At 27.8% G+C, this 21,309-nt stretch overlaps 1 protein-coding gene across 1 annotated transcript; it reads right to left on the bottom strand.

Moving 5' to 3' along the window:
• Positions 1–87: 87 nt before the first annotated feature.
• LOC135925736 (acetyl-coenzyme A transporter 1-like) lies at positions 88–13,302 on the bottom strand. The gene is made up of 9 exons (XM_065461196.1): positions 13,229–13,302; positions 12,940–13,184; positions 12,468–12,896; positions 4,746–4,900; positions 4,457–4,653; positions 4,103–4,287; positions 1,536–1,662; positions 980–1,294; positions 88–382 (listed from the first exon to the last, which is right to left on the bottom strand). The coding sequence occupies exons 2-9, from the start codon at positions 13,122–13,124 to the stop codon at positions 218–220; spliced, it is 1,758 nt and encodes a 585-aa protein (XP_065317268.1). The 5' UTR covers positions 13,125–13,184; positions 13,229–13,302; the 3' UTR covers positions 88–217.
• Positions 13,303–21,309: the final 8,007 nt, after the last annotated feature.

The following is a 21,309-nucleotide window of genomic DNA, read 5'->3' as shown; positions in this document are numbered from 1 at the left end:
TCAAAATATGTGAAGCTTGAATATATAAATAAATTTGATATATTTTATTAAGGTAGTAAACCGGAATTACAAATTCTTATAAAACTCATAAAAACCATTAACACCTACCTATACATTTATAATTACATTAATTGTAAATTTGGGAAAAATACCCATATAAATTAATAACGTATAATATAGAAATGTTTTTTTTTAAAATGGGGATCAAAAATCAAAATTATTTTTCAATTTTTCCGGACGTTACTCTCCACATAGCTAAGGGTACATTTTGTAAAGATTGAAATTTATTTTTCTTCCATTTCAGCCACAGAAATCCTATGAATATACATAAAATTGATTCTACGTAATATCCGTCCAAAAATGTGTAGCACTCTTGACAAAACTATTTATACATATACAAAGAGATTAAAAGTACTAAAATTATTTTTTTATATTTGTATATAATTTTGAAATGTTATTATTACTATGAAATTTTATCATTTTGATGAAAAAATTCATAGTGAAAGGTATTTTAAAAAATTATATTGATTATAGAGTAGAGATCAAAATTTTCTAAAATTTATGAGTTGCAAAATCTAACAAGCAAATAGGAACATGTTCATAATTTAAGTGTTAAAAAATATTTTAATAGAAAGTACATTAGTCGGACTACAAGTTCCGGTTGGACTTTATCCCTATAGAATTTTTCTCGATTTCTTTTGATCGAGGTTAACGGAAAGCCGAATATTTTTCTATATTATGAATCATAGTTCATTTTTAAACCGTTCCTTCGGAAATGATATTTTGATAAGTAACTAATATATAATGAAAATGATTGAAAAAGATAATAAAATTTTGATCACAAATAAATAGCATCAATATGATAAAATTTCAATAATATCGTAGTTACTTTTCATTTTTAATATGCACAAAAGAATTTTAAATACTTTTCAATGACATACTGTAAAATAAATTGAATTTTGAAAAATAGATTCATTACTTTATTAACATATGAAGTAGCTATTTTTTCGTGAAGTGAGCGATTGGACAGAATGTTGTTATCATCGTAGTTAACGGTAGAATTATTTGAATTTGAGCAATAAAGCCAATATTTTAAAGGGGATGATAAATAAGATAGCCCCGGGCAGTGTCTAAGATTCAAGCTTTCGACTATAGCTAGGGCTAATGTCGAGGGCCAATTTCCACCGAAATTTGTTAGAGTATTTAAAAGTGTCATATAAGTTCCCCCTACCCTAGGATCACTTATTTTCGCGTGGAAAGCCATTATCGCAACGTACATGCTATAAGAAGCTACCTGTGATTGATTGCGAAAAAGTTTATAAAATATTAAAAGGAAATATGGAATGTAATAAAAATATATTGGATATTATTTTGTAAATTAATTTAGGCTAAGCCAAATTTTAAATATTTATACAAATATATTATGATCAGTGGTGCCGTTAGGACCCTTGTTCCCCTTAGACTACGCCTCGCCCTAAAATAACTTAGTTTTGAAGAATTTTAAAAGTGGAAAAACGTATTAATAAAATCAAAACTTGATGTAAGGCATAAGCTAAGAACAAAACGAAATAATAGAAGGTAGAAAATTGAGGAGGGTTATGGTATTGAGCTATTTGCGTGGTCCACCAGACTAGCAAGGCAAAAATGCCTCCTATTAACAACCTGTATATGTATAAATTTTTGAACAAAATTTAAACGTTTACAAGTATATTTTTGGATATGAAATTTTGATCCCTTGAGTTAGAAAGGAATTGTTTTTGTTTGTTAACATTTAAAAAACCAAATATATTTGAAAAGATGAATTTATAAAATACATTTTTTTACAAATCTAAAATAGCCGTCAATGCTTTCGGTGCAGACGCTAGGCAAATAATTTTTTACCAAAACATAGAATTTGCGGCATTTTACCCTTTTAAAATACCCCATCTTAATGATATTAGACAACCCTTTGTTTTTTAGCTTACAATAAAATTATTAATCTATAAAAAAAATAGTCTTTAAAAAAATTTTTGATGCAATTATTTTTTAATTTGATTAATAGCTGATATTGTCAATGGGTAATGGCGTATAATTATTTTTTTCTAAGATAAAATTAATAAAGGCGAAAAATATAATAGAATTTTGGAAAAGGGAATTTAAAAAGAGGATGTCTAAATAGGAGATTAGTAAATAGAAATTAGGATGGAGATAGAAAGAAATAGGCATGCAAGATTATTAATGGAAGAGATAAAACTTAGATAGTTAGAGCGAATAATGGCGGTAGTGATTCTTTGCTGTATGAAAATGGATTCCTTAGAAGTGTTTTAAAAATTCCACCTTATGGCATAGACATCCGCCCACTATGCTAAGATTACCAAAATTTCGTTAATGTAAATTTATCAATATTTATAGCCTTAGTTTATTCAAATGAGTAAAGGGTATGACCTCAAAATATCCAAATTCGTGAGATTATTAATTCATCCAAGAGGAAATTTTGGCAGAAATTTAGCAAAACAATTATCCATAAATCGATCTTCTAATAAGAAATATATTAAAAATACCGGGGTTGAGCCTACTCAAAATAGAGTAAGTCTAAAGATAATTACTTCAAAAGAAGAGAGAATTATAGAAAAATTATTCTTAAAAATCGGCATGTACAAAAACAACCAATTAATTGTGTCAAATCACCATATAAACATTTTAAAAAAAAAGATTATCTTGCTTATTTTATTTGAATAATATTTTGTTATAAAACTGATTTATCATGAAATTCCCTCGTTTTGTTGGTTATTTAACTTATTTATTAATAATTTTAAAACTAACCTCCAATAGAGAGAGGAAGAATTCTAATTTTTTGATCATAGGGAGAACCAACCACAAAACTTATAATCAAGATTTTCAAAAATCAATGGTATTAAATTAATAAATAAACAAATATTATCTTCGACATCAGGACACCGAGCTGGGAAAAATCAGTAGCTAAAATTAAAACTACACCACCAGTAAAAAAAATTAAGGGTTTTATTTAAATCAGGGTTCACAATAGTATTCGTTTTAGAAAAAAATATCGACTGATCTTCTTTCCGTATAAAATAGAGATATCGATTAATTAGATTTGTTTTAATCATAGAATTTTTATTTGAAAAAATATCGAATTTCATGGCTTATCAATAATTATTTTTTTCATAAAGCATTAACTCTGTATGCGACGTAATATTAATTGCTATAGGGTAATTATTTTTTATAATGCATGATATTTTTCAATCCAAATCCGTACTTCTTTTAATTAAAATTTTAGTATTTGATTAAAGTAGTAATTTAAATATTTTAAAAAAAATGATTTGTATTTTTAAAAATCCCAAATAATTTAAAGCAATATAAAAAGCTTATAAATCAGATCACAACATTTTGAAAAATAATATAAATTACTCGCACTTTTGTTAGAAGCATTTCCTGAAAATGTAAAATAGTTTGTTTCTATAATTTAGAAGAGGGTTCCAGTTCCTGGCTATATACTCTGAATATAATATACGAGGCCAAAAAGTTTATTTGTGAAAAATAGGCGTTAATAATTCAAAAACATACAAGGCCAGAAAACCAATTGAAATAAGACTTCTTCAAAGTTTCTCTAAATCCATGGGGAAAAAAATAAAGTTTTAATGGGTGTATTTTTTTAAAAATATCAGTTTCCCTTTTCATAAAAAATAATAATAAAAGGAATGTTCTAACCAATATTTCCATGAGAATACAATATTAACTTTCCACAAATTAGGCTTCATTATCTTTATTGAAATTTTTTACGATTTTCAACTATTCCTACTTTATTTTAATTTAATTTTGTGACAAAAGGCTTTTTGCTGTTACTGTTATATATTTCTAAATAACTGTAACCGTTACCTTTTTTTCTTAGTATAACGATACTTAATCGCTACATCTTTTCTCTAAGATAAATTTTACCTTTTATTAATTTGAGTAAGGTATAATTTAAAAATGAATAACTTTAATAATATAATTAATGAAAGTGTATATAGTATAATAATTAAATTAGAAATTGAAAAATAAAAAGAAAATTATAGTATATTATCATTTTGATAAAGATAACAAAAAAAATGTAAATTTAAACCTATATGGGAATGCTTTGAGTATCAGATTGATCGGCTTATCCGTGTTACTGTATTTATTGATTATGAGAGGAAACAAAATTTGGAGTGGTATGAGTGGGACCGCGAGAAAAGCTAATTTTTCTTTGGAGACACCAGCGTCCATGAGTTTCAGACCCGTGACGCTATCTGCAGCAGAAAACCCAATCTTAAAATGGTTGTAAAAAATACAATTATGGAATCCTCATATTAAAAACTTAGATATGTATTTTTTTTAAATCTTAGATAATAATTTTAGTTTAAATAAACTAAGATTAGAAAATGTATATTTTAAAAGTAAAATTAAATTGTAAATTTAGTTTTGAAAAATGTATAACTTTCATGGTGAGGCATATGATGATGTATGATTTTATGTGAGGCAGCTTTATAATATCCCAAAGAGTGTAATAAAGATTTTTTATATTATTTACAACATTTTGACTAGTTTGTCTAGGAAAGTGGGGCTTCTCCTTTTTAAGAATCCATACCAATGTTGTGGATATAATGAAAAAAAGGCCCCAAAATTGTAAAAAGTCTAGATCATTGCACAAAAAAAATATATATTAATGCTTTAAAATAATATATATTATTGATGAAAATTTAAGAAATTATAAAATCAATTATTACCTGAAAAGGTCATTAGACCTTTCGACGATGGGACAGAACGTAAATATTTATTACAGAAATCGGAGGATTCTAAGGCTAAGAAAAATATATTTCCCAAAAAATAGCCTGCTGTTTGGCCTATGGAATTGCAGGTTGATGCTAGTCCAACATTTTTTCTAAATAAATTATAAAAGTATCTCTTATTATAATTATTTTGAGTTTCTTAACCTGCACTTTTAAAAATGATATTATAATCAGAGATGTGCCATCATTACTTGGTATTCGGCTAAATAATATTAATATCGGTAGCTACTTTCAAATTTAGCCAATATCTAAAAATGACAATTAGTGATCTGCAAAGCCCAGCCGTTAAAAAATTATTTTACAAGTTGCCAAGCCCGTTAAAATTTTACAAAAAATCAGCCAAAACCCGTTAAATTTTTTTGCACGAATTTTTCGACCATCACATTTTTAACATCTATATCTATTATTTTTCCCATGTGTTAGTTAAGGTTCTTATATTTCTCCCCTATGGCTATCTATTTCCACAAACCCTTTTATAAATCAGTTGCATTTGATATCTGTATTACGTATTTGTAATTGGTATCATAAATACCTTGTCGATATTTTTATATATGATGCCTTTTATTTATGGATCGGTATCAACGATATTTTGAAATTTTAATGTATTGAAGATTGCTCCAAATATAATTTACATATCGTACCGGTATCGAAAAATCAATATATTGGTTGTGCCGATATTAAAATGACCCGTAAATATGTATAACTCAGAATTGGTTCTATTAAACATCTTAGAATATCGATAAAACATTAAAACTTGTAAAATTATTTAAGGAGATTGCCTAATCAAGATGTTCATGGATGGGCAGAAAATTGTTAAAACCAGATCCAAAACATCTGGCGCGTAGCCATAATAGGTTTTTTAAAATATTATGTTCGCTCTCATATATTTTTTATTTTCCAATATTTTTTTATCTGTGTTCATCGCCGGGGTGGCTTAGTGGGTTATGATGTAGACTTGGAAGGTCCCAGGTTCAATCCTGGTAAGGAACATAAAAATTTTCAGGTTATTTTTCGATGACTTCGGAGCTCAGAGATGACACCCCGGTCACCGACAGGCCTGGACAGCCGGGTGCTAAGGATACTTGTCCAATAAACAAAAATGAAGGAAACAAACATAAATAAGAATATGAAAGCTAGGGCGTTCCCTTCAAGCGAATCGCAGGGTGTAGAAAGCAAAGAAGAAAAGGTTAGCAAGTTTGAATATTGGGACACTTAAAGGTAAGACGAGAGAATTGTCATCAATGTTGAACAAGAGAAAAGTTGATATAGCGTGCATACAAGAGACGAAATAGAAAGGTCAGAAGATTTTAATGACTGGAGATGGGTATAAATTTTTACTATAATGGAATTCTTAGCAATAGGAACGGTGTCGGCATTAGAGGTCTGCATTGGGCGTGTTTTCGGCCCGCCCGCTCATCTAAGTGGGCGGGCGGATGGGAGGGTAAAAAAATTTTCGTGAATGGGCAGGCGGGCGGGTAAAAAAAATTTGAAACTATGGGTGGGCTGGGCGGGCGGGTTAAGAAATTTAAACAATGGGCGGACGGGTGGAAATTTAAAATTTTTGTTCAAAAACAAACTAAAAAAAATAATTGTTTAAAAGATATATAACAATATTTCTTTTTTTATTGTACCAATCGTTTTTTTTAAGTGAAGAACATTTACTTAACTATATTATGTAATAAACACAACAATAAAACTTTTTTCTTAGAATAAATAAACATTTTTATCTACTAAAAATTTCCTTTTATGGGAATGTAATAAAAATTTTCTAGTACTTCTTCCGAACGCGGAATTAGCATTGCTGGAAGATTTTTAAAACAAAGAAGAACGTGTTTGAATCCAGAAAATGTCGATTCATTATTATTTTTGCATTATGTTACATATAATATTAATTTTACATTTATATTTTTTTCATAAATATTCAATTTGATCAAATAAATTGTCCATAATTTACATTGATTATTTTTATATATATATTAATTTCCTAAATTATAAACTTTTTGTAGAGGTGTAATGCTGAAATATTTTTATTAGATGCTTAAAAAAATGAAAGAAAGACCATAATTAAATTTTATAAGCGGGCTTGGGTTAAAATTTTTTATAAATAATGGGCGGACGGGCAAAAAATTTTAGACTAATAGGCGGACGGGCCGGGTAGGGAATTTTAGATAAATGGGCGGGGCGGGCTGGTACATATTTTTTGAAAACTATGGGCGGGCTGGGCGGACGGGTTAAATTTTTTTAAACATTAAATGGGCGGGCTTTTGGTACAAAAACCCGCCCAATGCAGACCTCTAGTCGGCATCATCCTCAGTCAAGATCTAACCACCTCAGTGGTAGAAGTTTCTTGGATCCTTTATGAAGATAAAACTCTGCATTGGTCAATCTACTACACAGCCTTTGAGTAAATGTCCTCAAACGGGTTGCAAAGAAAAGGAGAAAGATGACTTTAAAGCTATCCTTGATGAAGCTGTAATGGAAATTCCTAAGGATGACGACTTAAATGCGCATGTGGGAAAAGCAAGAGATAGCTACAAAAGGCATGATAGTGGTTTTGGATATGGAGAAAGAAATGATGAAGGAGAGTATGTACTGAAATTTGCACAAGCCTTCGACCTTGTCTTAACCAACATCTACTATAAGAAAATAAACAGTCATTTATTAACATATGAAAGTGGTACAAGGTAAACCCAAATAAGTTACATGCTAATCTCAAGCAGAAGATTATAATAGACTGCAAAGTCATCCCAGGAGAAGATATTGCCGTGCAACACAAGTTACTAGTCATGGATTTACAACTTACAAATAAATCCACTCAAAACAAGATAAAGAACCATGCATTAAATGGAGTAGATTAAAATCAATGATAGGTGCCTTTGCTATTGATGCAAACATTGAAACAATAGATTCCTCGCAAGTTAGTTAAAAAATGTGGACAGATCTTTCATCTAGATTAATAGACACTGCCAAATCGACAATAGGCTTGACAAGGGGAGGCAACAAATCATACAAGGAACAATGGTGATGGAATGAAGAGGTACAGGAGAAAAAAGCCCTATATAAATATGGTACAAATCCAAAAACCCAGATGACAAGACAAATTACAAAAAATCCAAGAGAATAGCTTAGGACCAAAACTATGGCATACGATGACATGTATGAAAAACTAAATACCAAAGAAGGGCAGAATAAAGTATACAGATTAGTCAAACAGCTAGAAAAGAATTCTAGGGATATAAACGGAGCTCCGAAAGTAATCAGAAATAAAGATGGGAAATTGATAATAAAGGAAAAAGAAATAATGAATAGATGGAAAGAATATTCAGGAGCTTCTCAACTTTAATCCCCACATACTACATCTAGATGAACAATGTCAAAACCTTGTACAACCAATAACAGAACAAGAAATAATCACATGCCTCAAGCATATGAAAAACAACAAAGCTAGGGGTCCAAATGATATTCCAATAGAAAACCTTAAAGCACTAGTAGACATCATCTCCTCACAAATCTGTACAATAAAATACTGGAAAATGAAAAGATTCCTCAAAAATGGAGGCAGAGCTATCTAGTTCCTAACTTCAAAAATAAAGGAAATCCACACAATTGTCAAAATTACAGGGGCATAAAACTAATGTCACACTGTCTTAAACTCTACGAAAAAATAATGGAAAAGATTAATAGACATAATCGAAATAGGAGAGACTCAGTTTGGCTTTATGCCTGGAAGATCAACAACTGATGCAATCCACGCAATTAGGCAAATGAGTGAAAAATACAGGGAAAAGAACAAAAAGCTACACATGGTCTTTCTCGATCTAGAAAAGGCCTTCGATACCCAAGAAAACTTATCTGGTGGACGCTACGCCAGAAAAAGGTTCCCGAAAAATATTTTAGAATAATACAGGATATGTATATGGGCCATATAACAATGGTCCGTAGCACAACAGGTACTTCAGCAGGCTTTACAATAGCCGAAGGAGTTCATCAAGGGTCAACTCTCAGCCCACTTCTCTTCATTACAGTAGTAAATGAAATAACACAGTCTATATCTCAAACAATCCCGTGGAATATGATATTTGCAGATGATATTGTGATACTTGCCGAATCCAAGGATGAAATGAAAGAAAGATTAGTGAGTTGGATAAATATCCTAAAAAAGCACGGACTAAAAGTAAATAGAGAAAAGACGGAGTATATGGTGATAGGAGGAGATGAAATAAAGAGCATTGATATAAATGAATGGCAGATATCGGCAATTAAAAGCTGCAAATATTTGGGCTCCACTATACAAACAAACGGCACAATAGAGAAAAAGATAAAGAGTAAAATTAATCAAGGGTGGTTAAAGTGGAGATCTTTATCTGGAGTGCTCTTTGACAAAAAAATCCCACACAAATTGAAGGGAAAAATTTACAGTTCCATAGTACAACCAACTATTCTATGTAGTTCAGAAACATGGCCAACCAAAGAATCAGACGAGAGAAGTCTAAAAACTATGGAGATGAGAATGCTGAGGATGATTGCTGGGGTAACAAGAAAGGATAAAGTGCGCAGTACAAGAATACTAGAAAGTTTAAATGTAGTGCCCATTAAGACTAAGATAATGGTAAACAGACTTAGGTGGTATGGGCACACAATGAGAAGGCCTATGAACTACATAGGAAATAAGGTTGAGAGTTTGGAAGTGATGGGCAAACTTAAAAGAGGAAGGCCAAAACTTGAATGGGGCTATAAAGTTAGAGCCAATATGAAGAAGTATAAATTAGATAAAAGAGATAGTATGAATAACATAAAGTGGAGAGATATTGAAGGAGCTTAGCACCAGAAAAGTTGAAAGCTAAAGAGGAAAAAATTTTTTTTTATTATTTGTGTTCAAAATTGCCATTTTTTTAAATATAATTTTTTTTTTGGCTATAATAAATTTTACATGCAGATTAGTTCTAATAAATTTTTTATGTTCAAAAAATATATTTAAATATTAAAAAAATTATTCTCCCCTACTCCACTGTAGAAAATTCCTGTCCGATACTGACTCCTCTTTAAAATATTTTTGTTTGATAACTTATTTTTAAGTTTTATTAACATTCCAAGATTGTTATATAAATTTAGTGTATATCTTATGCCAATTCCGAGATCATTTATAACTATTAATAATGGCACAAAGATATCGGCACTATTGAATTAAAGTTTAATCTTTACTTTTTAATAAAATTCAGAAATATAAAAACAATATATATTTAAATTATTAAAATAAAAAAAATATTTATTTGATTAAATTTAATAATTAATTCAAAATGTTTTAAATCTCTCATAATATTTATACAATTCAAATTTCCTTCAGACGAATCAAGGGAAGACATAAAGCAAAAGAATTGAAAGAGGTTTTTGTATTCAAAACAGAATATCCAATCCAATAACAGAAATGAACCTAACTTCATTGAGGCTCATAAGTATTTATTGATATATAAAGTTTTCAGTGATAATAATAAATTAAAAGTGAAAAATGATGCCTCGAAATGAAAAAAAATGATTTTATGTTCATTGTAATTAGGGATGTACCAATATTTTTTATCGGATCGGGTCTTTTTAAAATATAGGTTATCGGCCAATTTATAAAATTTTACGATTCCGATAAAAAATGGCGTTTTTAACAAAAATAAAATATTATAAAATTTAAAAAAAAAATTATATCTAAAATCATTTATTTTTATAAATAAAATCGAAATCTATTTTTTATGTTTATTTTTTTAATAATAATAATAATTAATTAATAAACATTCTGCTATATCGTTATTTTTTTTCGCATTATGTTTATAAAAGTGTGCGATAATCTCTTCAGAATCTGTTTTTAGTGAAGCTGGTGATATTGACAGTTGCCATCGCGGGCTGACCTCTGATAAATTGGATTTTAGTACTTCTAAAAAGAAATCTTCGATATATTAATGTTAAATATTATTTTAAATATTTATTTCAAATTTCGTAAAATATTTGTTTATTACTTAATATGTATATGGATTAATTTTACTTATTATATAAAAGTAATTTAACAATAAAAATATTTTATATACTTTTAGAATTGCAATTGAATTGAATATAAACTATAACTGATTATTATAATATATTTAAATGACATAAGTTATGGTATAGTTAGATTATAGATGTTACACTAATAAAAAGTATATTAAAAATTAAAACCATTGGTATCTTTACAGAATACAAAATTCGATATGATATCGGATTGGTAATCGGCCGATATCAATGTAATATCGAGAATATCGGATCGGCCTTCAAAAAGTGGTATCGGTACACCCATAATTGTAATTATGATCTTTAATGAATCTGAAAATCAATATATGATGAGTACATTTCATAGCTACTTTAACACCCATAATTCAAGTTTGACATGTTGAATTCAAGAGCTAACATTATAGTTTTGAAAAATTTGCCTAGCCTAGCCCAACCCATTATAATTTTTTTTAAATTTTCCCAAACCAGACCTTAAAAATTTTAAGAAAATTCAGACCGGCCAAGCTTGCTAAAATTTTATAAAAGTCCACCCTGTCCTGCTAAATTTTTTTGTAAAATTTTTCCAACTATCACATTTTTATAATCTTTCCAATATAAATTAAGGTTCTTATACCTTTCCTCTAAGGCCATCTATTTTTAACAATCGATTTATAAATCAATTGTGTTTGTATCTACATTATACATTTGCGATTGAATATAATATTCATATCTAAATAAACTTTTTGATTTTTAGTGAACATATATTATTTAATGGTTTAGTACTTTATTTATACAGCTCATATAATACAAAGAAATTAGCATATTGTAATTTATATTTAAATAGTATTAATCCAATTATTAGCTTGAAAATCAAAAAAATATATCAATTAATGCTTAGGCTGGTTTTATGAAAAATCAGAGATTTGTGAGGCCTGGCCTGATATTTTATGTATATGTCTGACCTGGCCCAAAAATATTTATGCATGAAGTCAAACCCAACCCAATATATATTTTTTTTAAATTTCAGGCTATGGGCCAATCTGACCTTTGCAGACTACTAGATATTAAAGAGAAATAGCCCATATAAATGATAGTTAAGGAACTACAAATATTTAAGTCACATGTACATTAATCTCCTGAAAATTTAAAAAATAACCTTTTTAACAAACTTATGCTACAATATGATGAAAATAAAAAAACAAAATCTAGATAATTTTTTATCACTGATAAAAGATTTAAAAATTATAAATAATTTTTCTAATATCATAATTATTTATAAAACAAACTATGATTGTTTTTAGCACACTGGTAAAAAAATTATCATCATAGTTAAAATATTATTTCCAGATAGGAAAGGATGCCTTCCTATTGTTATAATCATTTAATAATATTTAATATTAATGTTTTGTAAATATATTTTATAATATGCAGTTAATAGATATATAAATTTTTTTTAATGTCTAATTATAATACTAAAAATTATATTGATATCGATAATTTTTATATTATCTAGTGCATTTCTAATATATTTGGGAAAAATGTATTTTTATCGATATCCATAAACCTCTTTAGAGTTTGTAATGGTATTAATACCTTTTAAAAATATTAATAACAAGTCTAATTATTGTAAAAATAATTTATATAGGATACCTTGATAACATTGTAAGTGCCCATCCATCAACAGCAATATCTTGTGTTGCAGCAAGTACATTTAACAAGAAAAACACTGATGTTAAAATAAAGAGACTTGACCAACTTGAGGCTGCATTAAAAACAAGATTTTCCACATTTAAGGAAAGTAATAACATTAAACCACCTATACAATATTGCACAGGTATTAACCAAGACTTCCTCCAACCCATATGTCTCCAGTAGGTGGCATCTACTATTGGTGCCCATAATAGTTTAAAGCTAAATGGCCAAAAAACTAAACTGAAAAATGCTTGTTCCTTGTAAGTAACATGGCCATATTGTTGTAAAATTAGGGGAACTGCCCCTGCTAAACCCAAAGGTATTCCCTGCAAAACATAAAGAAATAAAAGTAAACAGACATTTCCTGAATCTTTTTCACCAAAATATCTATAAAAATGCAAATAAATAAGTTTATGCAATTAATAAATACTTTTTAAGATTATTGTCTGAAGTTGAATTTGTTGTAATAATTGAAAAATTGTCTTGTTTGGATATGGATATATTATTTGACATTCCATGTGAATTACTTTTAATTGTATCACTACTATTATTTTTATTTAGTAATCTTTTGTTTAATGATGTTTCAGAATTAGATTCTGTATCATTTTTATTCATTATTATAAGTTGATATTAGATGATTTAGAATTCATCTAAGTCCATCAAATATTGTGGTAACTAATTTAATTAAAATTATATATTTATAAAAAGATTTTTATAACATTGCATCGATTTAAATATCCTGGATGCACGCTAGGTTTCGATATCAGCTGTGTATGAAAACCTAATCCTATAGAAGATTTTCGCTGTCAATCATCATCAAATTTAACTATTGAATTAAACAAATAAAAGAACCTCGATATTTTTTCCAAATATGTGCATAAATATATTTTTTAATCTTTTGTAATGCTATATATGTTATTTTTTTAATTTTGGAATTATTTGTAATTATCTTCAAGTTAAGATGTCTTGATTATATTGATAATTATTGTAATTAGATTTATAAGTTCGTCTTTTTGTAATTATAGAAATAATTATATATATATTTTTTACAATATGTCAGTCATACATTTGTTTATAAAATTATGATTATAATAGGATGATTAGGTTTTTTTACTTTTGAATTTTTGGATATTAAATAAAAAATAAATTGTATTTTTAACGAGACTGTGTTTTTGGTTTATTAAAAAGATCAATATTAATTTTAGCGTTTCTTTTTTACTTTAATAATAAATTAAGAATTTTTTTTTGTTTCTATTTTAATAATGGAGCACGTGTAGGATATTCTTATTCTTGATTAATGCGGTTATTATTATAAAAAGGAGGATTTTTTTATTCAATCTATGAAGTTCACATATCATTCTAGGATAGGGTTCCCTCATTAAGATATCATTCTATGACAAGTTCACATATTAGAATAGAAGAAGACATTTTAGGACAGGTTCTTAATAGAGTGTTCTCATTAGGATATACGAGTAAAAAAAAAAATTTTTCATATACACAACGCAATACACTTAGAAATAAAAATACTCATTTGGTTGAAAATTGTAATATTTGTGGCCTATAAAGTCATAGTGAAAAAAATTGTTTTTAGCGTGATGAAAAAATTAATGTAAATGTTAATGCAAAAATAAATGACAAAAATGATATGGTTTGTCATAGATGTGGTTTCTTAGGGCATATATAAAAAAATTTCATAATGAAAGAAGTAAATTATAAAAATGGTTTCCACAGAGACCACCAGTATTAATAACCCTGGTAGTTCATAACATAAAAAATCCTATTATTTCAACTCTAAGTGAAATAGAAATATATAATATGGATAATGCCAGAATGTGCTTCAAATATGAAGAAATGGGTCATATTGTTATGAATTATGTTCAATCCATGAGTGGATTGCAGTGACTATATTATTTGAGAGAAAACCATATAAAAATAAATCATATAATTATTAATAAAAATTGTGATACATATAGTAATATAAAAAATTCTTTGGATATATTTAATAAAAAAGACAATTGTCCTTGTTATGATAGTTGCAAAACGAATTTTAACTCGGATAAAGAAAATTGCAATGTTGGAAATTTTTATTGTCATTTTCATGAAATAAAAAAATTTAATTTGACTAATATTATTGTAATAAGAAAGGTGAGAAATATCCTTAGGAAATTTATAATAAAAAAAATTAATGATATTCAGGGGCTCTTAAATTCAGGGATGAATTTGGCTATGAATATTAATTATATTGAAAGTGAAAATTAAATATAATAAAAAAAAATTCAGCCGATTAAAACATATAAAATTTTAAAAACTGAAAGATTAAATGAACAATCTTCGCGTCCTCGAGTTAAATTGAGGATTGATCATATGTACATTAACACTTTATTTGGTACTGATGCCAGCATTTTTATAATGTCTCAAGAAAATTTTTTTGAAAAAGAAATTATTTTGTGAAATAATTTGATGGTTATGAAATTAAAGTTTTGGGTAAAACACAATGGGATGCTCTTTCAATGATACTACCATAAGTTTGTATTTATGGTGGTAGAAAAAAAATGTCGAAACCATTATGGATGGGATGGGATTACTAAAATCAGACCCAGTAATAATTATAGGGATTTGTTTATCATTGATAGTAAATTGGCAGCTTGCCGAAAGAAAAATAATTGCGGATAGCATCCTAAGTTATTGAACGGAGGAAAGAATCCTGTTGTTAATAATCATATTCTTTAGTACCCAGAAAAATTAATGATAGAGTCCAGTAGCTATAAATTGAATAGGGAAATTGATAAAGATCAAATTTTAAATTATGAAATTAATGAATTAAATAAAGTTAATAATGCTATACGTATTTTAGTTAACAAATATGATTCAATTTTTGAAAAAAAATTGGGACGTCTTGATTATAAAATAGATTTTAAACTTAAAAAATGGTTTTCACCCATTTTTTTAGCATGTCTACCAGTTCCTTTTGAGTGGAAAAAGAAAATCGAAGAAGAATTAGACCGATGGGTCAATTATTAATCCGGTGGAATATAATGAATGGGCCACACCATTGGTTCCTTTTAAAAAATCAAATGGAAAATTGAGGCTATGTGCCAATTTTCGTGTAACTTTAAACCGGTGGGTTGTTGAAGTTAATTATCCATTGCCAATAATTGAAGAAATTTTGGCCAATTCAAAAGATGCAGATTATTTTTCCGATTTTTTTTTCTTCAGGAAATTCGTAAATTGTTAACGATAACGACTCATAAAGGATTATGTGACTATGAGGGAAACACCAATAAGTTCAATGGTGGAGGAGAATACATGCTGATTTTAGGGCTTTTTAATCATCAAATTGCAGAGGGCCTCTGCGGAGTATGGTAATATTACTATTCAGATATATTGTAAAAACAAAGCTTAGTTCTTTAAACTAAAGTTAATTATCTCTACAAAATTTTAAAAGTACTACTTAGCAAGCGCAATTGTCCTTTAATAGCAAAACAGCGTTTGAACTTCTCTTTTCATCTATTGGCTTTGAAAGTTTGGGGAATCTATGAGATGAGCTTAACCACAATTATTGGTAGATTGCATTTAGCCACTCACGTAAATGCCCACGGGATGTAATAAGGTAGAAATTACAATTAACAGTATTTTCTATTTTATCGGGTTAGGAAATTTGTATGTAAATTTTTTTATAACCATGATTCAAAGCAGGGCAATTTATTTCATGATTTATGAAGGTTAATGATTGTTTTTGGGAGTACCGATTAAAATATTGTTCGATACTGAAGCATCTGTGATCAAAAGGCATAATTTTTTATAATATCAGAGTGAATTTTTCAACGATTTCTGACAATAATAATGTCTAACTTGGCAATATGATATATTTTTATTGTGTTAACCTTTTGATTTTCTTATATTGCGACCTATATTCTTTTAGGTAATGATATCTTAAGATAATTAATTGCTGGAAAATATTTAATGAGTAGCTTAAAAAAGCCTTCCCTTCGTTTTGAAAAATCAGACCAAATTCTCACTTTACCATATTTTTAATACTACCTTTATATATATAGTAATCGTTTCACCAAATTAACTTGATGAAGTTCAAAATTAGAGATCTGCAAAAGTAGGCCCGGCCCGAACGGGCTTCGGGGCCGGCCTATTTTTTTAAAAAAATTGGGTTCGGACTAGATCGGGCCTAATATTTAAAAAATTCGGGTCGGGCCAAATATATCTAAATTTATTAATTATATGTTCAATTTTTTATGTAAAATAAAAATATTTGATTTCATTTATTGAAAATAGACGCCATATAACATATATTTTTTATTTTGAGTAATTCAGAAAATTAAAAATTCGGGCCGGGCTGATAAATTTTTTTTGACAAAAATTCAGGTTCAGGCCGGCAAAACATTTTTAAAAAAATTTCGGGCCGAACCGAGCTTGAAAAATCAGGCCCGATGCAGATCACTAGTTCAAATAACTAATGATATAATACCATCATTAAAAAGGGATTTAAATAATGTAATTAGTCATTTGCATTTTTCACCGAATGAGGGTGCATATGCCCGTTTGGCCATACCGAATGGACACCTATGTCAGAAACCAACAGAAGCACCTATTTTCAGGCCGGGTAATAAAAAATTTCTATTTTCACGCTAGGCATGGATTTTAATGGTGTTTAAGATTGTTGTAGTAATAAAGGAATATATTTATGCTATTTATACATTATGAATTATTTTATTCTTGAATTAGATATCGCTATAATGATTATATATATTTATGATTTAATGTTATATAGGGTGAGGTTAACTACTTAACACCCATATCATCTAATATAATGTGATATCCGGATTAGAGGTGGGCGCGGGCCAATTTTTTATTCACGGCCCGCCCGCTCACGGTGGCAATAAAAAAATTTCACGCCCATTTACGATTAACGCTAAAAAAATTTCGACCCGCCCGCTCACGACAAGCAATATTTTGATTCACGCCTGTCACGCCCGAAAATTCCCGGTGTTTTTAAATTTTGTAAAACTATTACTTTAATTTTACACTTTTTTGAATTCATTCTATTTATTTCTCTAATTTCATAATCCATATTAATAACAAAAAAATAAAAATAATCTATAAATCGAAATTTATTTGGAAAAAGAAGAATGTCCATCTTTTTTTATATCAATTGTGTACGCCTTTCCTCTAATAAGAGATTAGCTACAGAAAATAACTTTTCACTAGAAGCCTAACTTGCAGCTGACAAAATTTTACTCGATAATTTTCTCAAAAAGGAAATGAATACAAAATATTGTCTTGATATTTATCTTATATGAATCTTTTAAGTTAATCCTCACAGCTTTCATCGATAATGTTGATGCTTCATCAGAATCATCTAGAAATATACAGTCTTTTATGAGTGTAGGATGAATTAGGAAGTTGGTATTGATCATTTAGAATATAAGGTTTTTTATAAGTTTAGGATAAGTTAGGAAAGTTATAAATGATAGTTGGCATCGACTTATGCATATCATCTAATTTTATATCATTTAGCATTTTTAAGATTGTTTTATATATATCATTTTCTTCTTTTATTAAAAACTTAAGTCTTTTGAAATTCGGATCTAGAATTAAGCCTACCTTATGTAGTGACTGCATAATAATCTTTTAAATGAAATCTTGTTCTGTATTTTAAGGTTTTGATTATTATTGTATCACGTTCAGAAGGACAAAATTTTATTAATTTTTGCTTTCATAGACAAACTTCATTTATTGAGGAACGATAATCTGCTCTCAGATTATCCGAGCATTCCTTAAATATTGATAAAAATTTATCTAACTCGCGTATGATGCTGTTATCAAATGTGGCTGATCTATTTAATTCTTGCTTTCTAAACAAGTACACCTGTATTTAAGAATATGATTTTAAGAAACTCTGTATCATGATATATACAGAATTCCATCTCGTTATTCTCGGTATTACATATTGTTTAAGGGTGTGGCTTAGTTTGTTATTAGCTGTGTTTGAAATATTGTACTATTTTTTTACACCATATATATTTAAGGCTATTTCAGTTAAACAATTTTCAAAAATATAATGCATAATATTATTTAGTATATGGCATAAACATGCTAGCATTTCGTCATCTTTGTATGCACTTATAAGATTTGCTCCGTTATCACTCACAAGTTGTGTTGAATCGACTAAATTTAGTCGACTAACAGACGACTAACTAATAGTTTAATTCGAAAAAATCGACTAAAAACTTTAGCAACTAAATTAGTCTATTAGTCGACTAATTTGGTCGACTAATTTAGTTCACTAAAACGACTAATATAGTCGACTAAAACGACTAATATAGTCGACTAAAACGACTAATTTAGTCGACTACTAAAACGACTAATTTAGTCGACTAAAAGATCAAATTAAGTCGACTAAAAGAACTTATTAAGTCGACTAAAAGAACTTATTAAGTCGACTAAAAGAACTTATTAAGTCGACTATATTAAGTCGTTATCGTTATTTTTGAACTTTTTTAAAGTTTTTTAGTTAATAATATATGTTGTAAAGATGCAAAAATAAAATTTCAGTGAAGATGTACCATAGAAGAGTGACAATTGTCATAATCGTTATTATTTAACTTTTTTTAAATTTTTTAAAGTAAATAGGTAAAAATATATATTGTAAAGATGTTAAAATAAAATTTCAGTGAAGATGTACCATAGAAAAGTGACAATTGTCATAATCGTTATTTTTAAACTTTTTTGAATTTTTTTAAAGTAAATAGGTAAAAATATATATTATAAAGATGTTAAAATAAAATTTCAGTGAAGATGTACCATAGAAAAGTGACAATTGTCATAATTGTTATTTTTTTAACTTTTTTGAATATTTTTAAAGTAATAAGGTAAAAATATATATTGTAAAGATGTTAAAATAAAATTTCAGTGAAGATGTACCATAGAAAAGTGAATTGTCATAATCGTTATTTTTTAACTTTTTTGAATTTTTTTAAAGTAAATAGGTAAAAATATATATTGTAAAGATGTTAAAATAAAATTTCAGTGAAGATGTACCATAGAAAAGTGACAATTGTCATAATCGTTATTTTTTAACTTTTTTGAATTTTTTTAAATTAAATAGGTAAAAATATATATTTTAAAGATGTTAAAATAAAATTTCAGTGAAGATGTACTATAGAAAAATGACAATTGTCATAATCGTAATTTTTTAACTTTTTTGAATTTTTTTAAAGTAAATAGGTAAAAATATTTGTAAAGATGTTAAAATAAAATTTCAGTGAAGATGTACCATAGAAAAGTGACAATTGTCATAATCGTTATTTTTTAACTTTTGAATTTTTTTAAAGTAAATAGGTAAAAATATATATTGTAAAGATGTTAAAATAAAATTTCAGTAAATATGTACCATAAAAAAGTGACAATTGTCATAATCGTTATTTTTTAACTTTTTTGAATTTTTTTAAAGTAAATAGGTAAAAATATATATTGAAAATAGGTAAAAATATATATATAGGTAAAAATATATATTGTAAAGATGTTAAAATAAAATTTCAGTGAAGATGTACCATAGAAAATGACAATTGTCATAATCGTAATTTTTTGACTTATTTAAATTTTTATAAAGTAAATAGGTAAAAATTATATATTGTAAAGATGTTAAAATATAATTTCAGTGAAGATGTACCATCCCCGAATACTACGGTGGCCCCTTGGCCGATTACATAATCCATCAAAGAGGAAAAAACAAAAAGGATTATTCAGAATTAAAATATAAAATTATACAGCTACTAGAACATAATAATGGATTGACGATAAAAAATATAGTGGAAAATTTACCACCTCATCTCAAAATGAGTGATTCGGGAATATCTAGATACCTTAAATCAATGGGGTGAGCAGGAAAAGGGTTGGAAAAGAACCCGATAGACAGAATTCCCCAGATCTTATAAATATTCGTAAAGAATATTGCCTAAATATGATGAACGTGCCATTTCAAAATATATTATATTTAGGTGAAACCGGTTTTAATTCCCACGTCATTTCCCACTATGGATGGGCACCTCTGGGTAAGAGGCCATCCGTCAAACTCCCTCCTTCAAAGGGGAAAAACGTATCGATTTTATGCACCATAGGAATTAATGGTTTCAAAAAATACATGATTATAGACGGGGCATTTACATCTATAAAATTCAAAACTTACCTGGATAAATTATCATACATTTTACCGTTGAATTCGCTAATAATAATGGATAATGCGCCCATTTACCGCACTCATATAATAACAGAAAACTAACAAAATATAGTATATCTTCCACCCTATTCCCCTCAATTATATCCCATTGAGAATTTTTAAGGCGTTTTGAAAAATCAGTATCGTTCTACATATCCCAAACTCAATAACAGAATTCATATAATTGAGGCAATTATTTGCCTATTACTTAATTTCACTAATTTCAATTTCACAGCCTTCTATTCACATACGATACGATATATCGAAGAGGGAATCCGATCTATTCCTTTGAACAATTAATTTAATAAATTATTACACTAGATTATTATATAATATAGATATATTTTTTCGTTATATTATGTGCAATACAAATAGAAAAATAAATATTTTTTATCTTTTATTATGTAAATAAAATATACATTAAATAATGATTTCACAAGTCACTTTCGAAACTTTAATATAAGAAAGGTAAATTTGATAGAAAATAAAATAAACAATGAAGAAATAAGTTAAAAATGATCATATGAAAAAAGTGTTTATAAAAAGTTTCGGGAAAATATTATATTTTAT

This window comes from Gordionus sp. m RMFG-2023, chromosome 3, assembly GCF_954871325.1.
Source record: "Gordionus sp. m RMFG-2023 chromosome 3, tfGorSpeb1-WG-v2, whole genome shotgun sequence".
NCBI lineage: Eukaryota > Metazoa > Nematomorpha > Gordioida > Chordodea > Parachordodidae > Gordionus > Gordionus sp. m RMFG-2023.
This window is presented reverse-complemented; position numbering and strand designations above follow the sequence as displayed.